Genomic DNA, 8,857 nt, shown 5'->3' on the forward strand with positions numbered 1-8,857 from the left:
ACTGATTACAATAATTAATTGCGGTAAAATTATTCATCAGATCGGAAATTAGTATTAGACATTTTCTCTTAGATTTTCATTCTCTATCGAATGGTGCTGAGCAAATGCGACACTTTTTTAACACCCTGTATATACAGGGGTTGGACAAAATAATATGAACACCTGACATATGTATACACAATATTTATTTATTAATAAGGTGTTGGGCCACCATTTGCTTGTAGAACAGCTGCAATTCTTCGCGGAATAGATTTGTAGAGTGTCTGAATAGTTTCCAACGGAATGTTATCTCATTTTTCTACCAAAACATCCGCCAATTGCTTCAATGATGTTGGAGATGGAAATCTGCTCCTTATTCTCTGCTCTAAAAGTCCCCACAACGGTTCAATTATGTTGAGATCTGGCGATTGTGCTGGCCAGGGAAGATGTTTGATGATATTCTGATGCTCCTCAAACCAAGATTGAACCTTTTTAGCTGTGTGTATGAGCACATTATCATCCTGGAATATGGCAGTGTTTGGCAGCAGTATGCTAGTCATAGTAAGAACTTCATCATTGAGAATGTCGAGATATTTATTCGCAGTAATCCGGCCAGTAATGTGAATGAGAGGACCAGCTGAATACCACGAGATAGCCGCCCAAATCATAACGGAACCTCCCCCATGCTTGACTGTAGGAAGCAGGCAGTCCGGATCGTAGGCTTCTTTTGGGGTTCTCCATACATAAACCCGGCCGTTAGTAGGAAACAATGTGAACGATGATTCATCGGACCACATTTTTCCAATCATCAAGTGTCCAGGTTTTATGATCGTGGCACCACTTCTTTCGCAGCTTAGCGTTGGCTTCCGTTATAAGGGGTTTTGCAATTGCAGCCCTTCCATGAATGTTAGCTTTGTGGAGCTCCCGCCGTACTGTTTTTGTCGAAACAGTATTACTCAGGTGAGTGTTGAGTTCTGCTGTCACTTTTACCGCGGTAGTTTTATGTTGTCAGGCCACAATCCTTTTTAATGTTCGTCGGTCTCTGTCAGTTAACTTTGGATTTCGTCCACTATTCCTCTTCGCCGATAATGTTTTACCATGTTTTGTGTATGCTGTCTTTACTGTGGATACTGTCGCTCGTGAGACGTTAAACAGTTCAGCTGTTTTCGTCACAGACGCTCCCGCTAACCGAGCACCAACGATTTGCCCTCTTTCGAAGTCTGAGAGATCACGCATTTCACCGATCGCTTGTTATAACCGTCGCAGAACAAAGCGTATAATACACTGAAATATAATCTACAAGACTTGCCACGTAAACTGTGCATTACATACGTGTCGAATTATTTACACGAAAGCAGTGTTGTCAACATGCAATAAACTATACTATATTGCATGGTGTTCATATTATTTTGTCTAACCCCTGTATATATTTATTAAATATATATATATATAGTATATATATATATATATATATATATATATATGTATATATTTGCGATCCTTGATAAAATTCTTGTCGGACAATTTTATTATTTATTATTTATATATACATACTTGCGTATGCAATAATAGTTATTGCATAAGATTCCCAGTATTCTTCGGCATTTTTTAATGAAATAAGCCAGTTATCTAAATAATGATAATCAGTTGAATCTGGATATAAGCAAAAATATCCTTTCTGGTCAACTTCATAGATCCAGGAAGATGAGATTAAATCTATAAGTTTTTTTCCTCTTTCTCCTCAACAAATCGAATAATAGCATATGGTCCAGTACGATTATTTTCTTCACTGCTCATCTAATAGCAAATTTATTTTATATGCAGAGTGATTCAAAACAATCTGATGTCCTTTTAAGGGCGGATTCTCTGGTTAATTTGAAGACGAATTTTTTTCAGCGAAAATGTTGAGATATCAAAAATTTTCAAGTTATAAGCGATTGAAAAAAATAGGTTTTTCATAAACTAAACTTCATAGAGTTAAAAGATTAATATAATTACATTCTTTGGTTAATTTCATGTGGAGTTTACTTTAATAAAATTTTGATTTAAGGCTTAGTTACAAAGATAATGACAAAAATTGAAAGTTATAAAAAATGATGGCTTCTTACGACATTTTTGCTGAGAAAAAATCATCTCCAAATAGACCAGAGATTATACATATGTATATAATCTTTTTAATTTATTAAAAAATATAAGATTTTTACTAACCTTGTTATAACTCAATTTCTCGTGTTTTTGAATCACACCAAGTACTAATGCGTTACACAAACGTAATAATATACAATAAATGTGAACGAATAAATACAATTATAATATGAAACACACAACACCAACACTGATTCTCTCGTTTTAAGAAATATTGATCTTTCGTGGCTCGCGGTTGTACAACGATATAATATATGTATATGGTTAAACATATGACTAACAAACGATATATGATATACACTGCGACGCAGCGACACTCAACGATATTATATTATTAAGATATTTACCACATATTAAAAATATAGAAGAGTAACTGCATATTGTTCATTTTTTACGTGTAATAGAAGACATTTATACTAGATCATTTTAATCGATATTAATTTATGAGAAGCCATGAATCCATCTTCAATAAAAATGCCTATTTGCTCTGACGAAAGTGGATAGTTAAACACTTCTCGTTTATTTATCATTTCATGTCCTAGAATAAAAACTTCTTCTTTAGCAATAACATCTTCGTTTCTAAATTTCCATATAATTTTTTAATGATAAATATTCTTGAATCTTCTAGTATTACTAAATTGTCAGGGTGAACTGATTTCAAAGTAGTATTATTGTTAAGGACCGTCAACACGTTTATTAAATTCGAATCTGTCTATTCTGTAAATTTATGTCGTTCAAATTGTCGTTCCGCCAAGTCGTTCGATCTTGCTTATTGTGTCAATATTTTCAAATTACTCGCGTTATTCGTGTCAGCCTCGCAGTAACGGCTGTCCTTTGTGATTATCGTCTTAAAAATTAAATATTTTGGCATGACTCTCGTCGACAGATTCTCGTTCGCGAAAGTATCCTTTGACTTGTTTTCGACGTCTCTTGTTTATTCGTTATTCTATCCCGACTTTCGCACGCAGAAAAACCTTGAAGCGTTTCCCGGTCAAACTGTTTTGCTTCTTCTAGTATGGGCAAATTGAGGAGCGAACCGGCGTTCCCGCCGATTCTTTGTCAGAAGCTAACGAGAAATCATACGATCAAGATCGCGTCCGTACCTTCAAAATTAGAACAACTTGACCGGACTTATCGTTAGTAACGGGAACGCGGAACTTTATCTAAGTGTCGCGTCAGTGATACGATTCCAGCATTATACTTAACACGGACAAAGTGAGTAAATGACAGTTTTGTTAATTTGATTAAACAATTGTGCATTTTATAAATCTGTTACTCTCGCTCGCTCCCGTCTTCAATCTTCAGTCTCGCGGTCGCGGTCCACTATCATTCTGTCTCTCTCGCTCCTTCTCAACGTTATATCACTCTGTCTTTCTCGCTCCTTTCTCAACGCTATACCGCCTTCTCTCTCATCGCACATTCATCCCGCGTTCTCGCGGAGCGGAACCCGCCGCACGCGTTCACGACATTCGAGTGAAAAACCTTCGAATCACGAACACAAATTTTGGTCCTTCGAGCCGGATCGGGGTGACTCTGTGCGGATCTGTTCTGTGGCCTCCTCCACTCCAGCGCGGTGACGGGCGCCTACCTCGAAGCAAGGAGAGTTCAAAGCGAGCTTTACCATGAGCGAGCCTCTGGCGCAGCAGATCATTCTGCTGCAAACTATCGAGCGAAGTCTCACCAATTTTAAAAAGATCGGCAAGAACAATTACACTGCCGCTAAAATTCGGCAACGGATCGGGACCTTGAAGGAGAACTGGACGACCTGTGTGAACAAACACGCCAACCTCGTGCAGATCGTCCCACTAGAGCAACGAGCCAACATCAGCTACTTCCGAGACGCCGAGTTCGAGCGTCATCAGGAGATTTACGAAGGCACGCTGGACTACATGGCCGACTGCCTCGAGGAGCTGGAGCCTGCACCATCGATGTCATCGTCTCCGCTGCATCCGATGAGTACAATAGATCGTCCATCTTTCTCGCTCACGCATTTACCGCCGATTAAACTCCCGCCCTTTTCCGGGAACCTCGATGAATGGGAATCTTTTCGAGATCGATTTACTTCGCTTATCATTCAAAACCAAGATCTCACTCCCTTTTCGCGTATGCATTTTTTAGCCTCAAGCCTCACCGGTCGCGCGTTAGATACCATTAAATCTATTCCGATTACTGTTACGAATTTCGAGATCGCGTGGAAAACACTCACCTCACGCTTTGATAATAAGCGCCGATTAGTCGAAGTGCATGTATCCGCTTTATTCGATTTTCCGACGGCTACGCGCGAGTCCGCGTTCGAACTCGACGAACTTCGCGACAAAGCGAATCGGGCTATCGCCTCGCTGAGAGCTCTTCAGCGGTCGCCCAAGGAGATGCTCAGTGACATTCTCGTTCACTGCGTGTCGCAAAAATTGGATCATGCTACTCGGAAGGCATGGCGCTTGAAAACTGGTGAGGACCCGCAAATTCCGTTGTTCGAAGCTCTCGATCAGGTTCCTCGAGATGCGTGTTCGCGCGCTTGAAGAATTGTCACCGTCGAAAGCGGAAAAAATGCGTAGGCAAAAGGTGTCAAGCGCGTCAGCGACCGTTTCAAAACTCGCGTGTCTTTGGTGTCAAGCTGCGCATTTTTTGAGTAAATGCCCGCAATTCTTGAAGAAGACGCCGAGTCAGCGATCTGAACTCATTAAATCAGCACATCGTTGTATTAATTGTTTGAGCTCGAAGCACGCCGTGCAAGCGTGCCCGAGCAAATACTCATGTCGAATCTGTCAAAATAGACATCACTCGATGCTACATTCTGACTCGACCTCTTCTTCTAGCAATCCAAACTCAACGACCATGTTAAACGCGACGTTGGATAAAAAAGAAAACGACTCAGTAACGGCATTATTTTCTACTTCGACGGTAACCGCGCGCAAAAATGTATTACTCGCGACCGCCCGTGTTGCTGTTTTTTCGCCGTCGGGTCGTACACTCAACGTGCGAGCGCTCCTCGATCAAGGCTCAGAAATTACCTTTATCACAGAGCGTCTCACTCAAAATTTAAAATTGCAACGTGTTCGATTGCCTCTTTCGATTTCCGCCGTCGGCGGCGTAGATGCGGGCACTTGTCGTTTCGCCGCTCAAGTCAAGATCGCTCCGATCAATTCTAACTTACCGGTGTTAACGACGACCGCGTCGATACTCAAAGTTTTAACTAAATACTCGCCATCAAAGGCATTCTCTCTGTGCGATTGGAGCTATCTTCAGAATCTTGCGCTCGCGGATCCGACTCCCGTCAGTGCCGAATCTATCGAACTCATCATCGGTGCGGACCTTTATCCCGAATTATTACTCGACGGTATTCGGAAAGGAACGAGCGGACAACCGATCGCCCAGCGGACGATCTTCGGCTGGGTCCTTTCAGGCCCCACGTCGGATTCCGGTGCGCCGCATCGATTGGTTACCGTGCAGCATTGCGCGAGCGCGGATACTCTCGATCGAGAACTCAGATGCTTCTGGGAAGTCGAAGAAGTGCCGCGTCGCGCGCTTCTCAGCCCAGAAGAACAACAGTGCAAACAGCACTTCGCACAAACACATTCGCGCGATGCTGACGGTCGGTACGTCGTGCGTCTGCCGTTCAGGTGCGATCCACCAATCGACATTGGTGAATCGCGTTTTATCGCCGAGCGTTCACTCTCCAGTCTTCACCGACGATTTCGGTCAAACGCTGTTCTAAAATCCGAATACGTCGATTTCTTGCGCGAATACGAAGCGCTCGGTCATATGCGTCAAGTTCCGGACTCAGTGCTTTCCGCTCAGCACGTATATATTCCGCATCATCCTGTCATCCGAGACAGCAGTCTCACTACGCGATAGAGAGTCGTTTTTAACGCGTCAAGTCGAACAACAAACTCAACTTCGTTAAACGATCATTTGCATGCAGGTCCGAAACTCCAGACGGAGTTACCTGCAGTGATCTTGCGATGGCGGCAATTCCGGTATGTATATGCGGCGGACATCGCGAAGATGTATCGCCAAATCCGTGTTGACTCTCGTGACATCGACTTCCAGCGAATCTTATGGAGCGCCGGCTGCTCAGATACCGTGCAGTCCTATCAACTGACCACGGTTACTTACGGGACAGCGTGCGCGCCCTTTCTCGCTCTTCGGGTTATACAACAGCTCGTGACGGACGAAGGCAGCTCGTTTCCTCTTGCCGCGCCGGTCCTGCATGAGAACATCTATGTCGATGATGTTCTGTTCGGTGCCGATGATATTCCGCTTCTCAAACAAACTCGCGATCAGGTTTGCGCTTTGCTCGGTCGGGGACGGTTCGAATTGAGAAAATGGTCGAGCAATTCCGCTGCTCTGCTGAACGATATCGAGGTCGACAACCACGGCCTCGCGTGCGATCGCACTCTTCGAATCGACGAACATGTAAGAATCTTAGGCATAAGCTGGAGCCCATCTTCCGATATGTTCCAATTTACCGTAACTCATATTCCGTCCGTTTCAAAAACCAAGCGGTCAATACTCTCGTACGTTGCCAAATTGTTTGATCCAATAGGGTGGTGCACTCCAGTAACAATCGCTGCCAAGATCTTTATGCAACAATTGTAGCAGCTTAAACTCGACTGGGACGATGTCCTTCCGACTGACGTCCTGCAAAAGTGGGAAGCCCTTCAGGTTTCATGACGCGTCTATTCACGCATACGCAGCGGCCGTGTATCTTCGGCTCATTTCTCTCTCTGGCGAAATCTCTTCTCACTTGCTAATCGGCAAGTCAAAGGTCGCTCCGATCAAGTCCCTCAGTATTCCTCGGCTGGAGTTATGCGCAGCCGGCTTGCTGGCTCGGCTACTCAAATTCGTGCGAACCACTCTTGGTCTCGTCACCTCCCCGTGCTATTGCTGGACAGACTTAACTGTCGTTTTAGCGTGGGTCACGCAACAACCGGCCAAATGGAAGACGTTCGTCGCGAATCGCGTATCAGAGATACAATCGCGCGTTCCGAACGCGATGTGGAACCACGTTCCCACCGATGAAAATCCCGCAGATTGCGCATCTCGCGGAATCGCCGGGTCTCTCCTTCGAACTCACCCACTCTGGTGGTGCGGCTCAGCATGGTTGCGTTACCCGATCGACGAGCCGTCGGCTTCTCGATCGCACAATTTCGATACTCAAATCGAACAAAAGATGAGTATTCAGTCTCATTTAGCTTCGACGGAACTTGACTGCGACTTTACGATGAGATTTTCGTCGTGGCCTCGGTTAATTCGCGTAACAGCGTATATAATGCGCTTCATCAATAAAACTCGGAAGCAGTCGATTCCCGTTGACGACGTTAATGAGAACACGCTAGCGTTATCAGCCCGCAAATGTCAACTCGCGAAAGAATTTGTTCTGAGACGGATTCAGCAAGAGCTTTTCCCTCTCGAGTTTGCTGCGCTCACAAGTCAACGAGCCATATCCTTGAAAAGCTCGATTCTGTCGCTCAACCCTTTCCTCGGCGAGGATAGATTAATCCGTGTTGGCGGGCGGCTTTCGCACGCGCCGCTTTCCTTTTCCGTTAAACACCCGATTATTCTCGCCTCGCATCCGCTAGTCGCTTTGGTTCTGTATCACGTGCATTTAAAATCTCTACACGCAGGTCTACAATTAACGCTCGCTACTCTACGACGCGAGTATTGGGTACTTCGCGCCCGAAGTCTCGCAAAACTCACTATTTTTCGCTGCGTTATTTGTACTCGAGAAAGGGCCACGATTCCCTTCCAACAGATGGGTGATCTGCCTCGCGTGCAGGTGACTTCTCCCGCACGCGCTTTTCTCAATTGCGGACTGGATTACGCTGGTCCGGTGCTCGTACGATCCTTGTCTGGTCGCGGAATCCCGTCACGAAAAGCGTATATCGCGATTTTTATTTGCATGGCGACTCGCGCCATTCATTTGGAGCTCGTGGAGGGCTACTCAACCTCAACGTTTATCGGCGCGTTTTCTCGATTTTGCGCTCGACGCGGCCTGCCCTCGGCCATGTATTCAGATAATGGCACGAATTTCGTGGGCGCCGAACGCGAGCTTACCGCCGCGTTTCGCGCGACTATCAGGGACCTGGACTTTCTCAATCGAACCGCTTCCGATCGAATCACGTGGCACTTTATGCCACCTTCCGCTCCTCATTTCGGCGGATTATGGGAGGCGGAAGTACGGAGTGTAAAGCACCATCTCCGTCGAGTGATTGGGGCTCATACTCTCACATTTGAGGAATTCTCAACAGTCTTATGCAATGTGGAGGCGTGTCTCAATTCCCGACCGCTCGTTCCTCTCAACGACTCGGTCGACGATTATGAACCGTTAACTCCCGGGCATTTTTTGATCGGCTCGGCCCTGACCGCAGTTTCCGAACCTTCCGTTTTGAATCTTCGCGAAAATAGACTGTCGCGCTGGCAACTTGTGCGCCAGATCTCAGAAAGATTCTGGAAGTTATGGCTTGACGACTATGTAAATACGTTACAACAGCGCGTCAAGTGGAAACGACCTGCCAAAGCCGAGATCCGCGTCGGTCAACTCGTCTTATTGCGTAACCCTCTACTCCCCTCTTGCAAATGGGAGCTCGCTCGCGTACTACGATGTCACACGGGTCAAGACGGATTAACTCGCGTTGTCACGGTGAAGACTGCGGCGTCCGAGTATAAGCGACCGATTAATAAGCTATGCCTGCTTCCAATCGATATCGAGAGCCTGGAGCCTCCGACGTAA

At 45.2% G+C, this 8,857-nt stretch overlaps 2 protein-coding genes across 2 annotated transcripts; both read left to right on the forward strand.

Moving 5' to 3' along the window:
* The first annotated feature begins 2,782 nt into the window (after positions 1-2,782).
* LOC114942672 (uncharacterized) lies at positions 2,783-6,723 on the forward strand. Its single transcript, XM_085486878.1, is given in 3 exon segments — positions 2,783-4,610; positions 4,612-5,767; positions 6,047-6,723. Coding segments are annotated over 3 exon segments (2,697 nt in total). The 5' UTR covers positions 2,783-3,746.
* Positions 6,724-6,745: 22 nt separating this feature from the next.
* Positions 6,746-8,857, forward strand: LOC114942673 (uncharacterized). Its single transcript, XM_029318088.2, has one exon. It carries the CDS (start codon positions 6,746-6,748, stop codon positions 8,855-8,857), a length of 2,112 nt encoding a protein of 703 aa, XP_029173921.2.

The sequence above is a fragment of the Nylanderia fulva genome, unplaced genomic scaffold, assembly GCF_048542155.1.
Source record: "Nylanderia fulva isolate GAGA-0341 unplaced genomic scaffold, ASM4854215v1 Scaffold489, whole genome shotgun sequence".
Classification (NCBI taxonomy): Eukaryota; Metazoa; Arthropoda; class Insecta; order Hymenoptera; family Formicidae; genus Nylanderia; species Nylanderia fulva.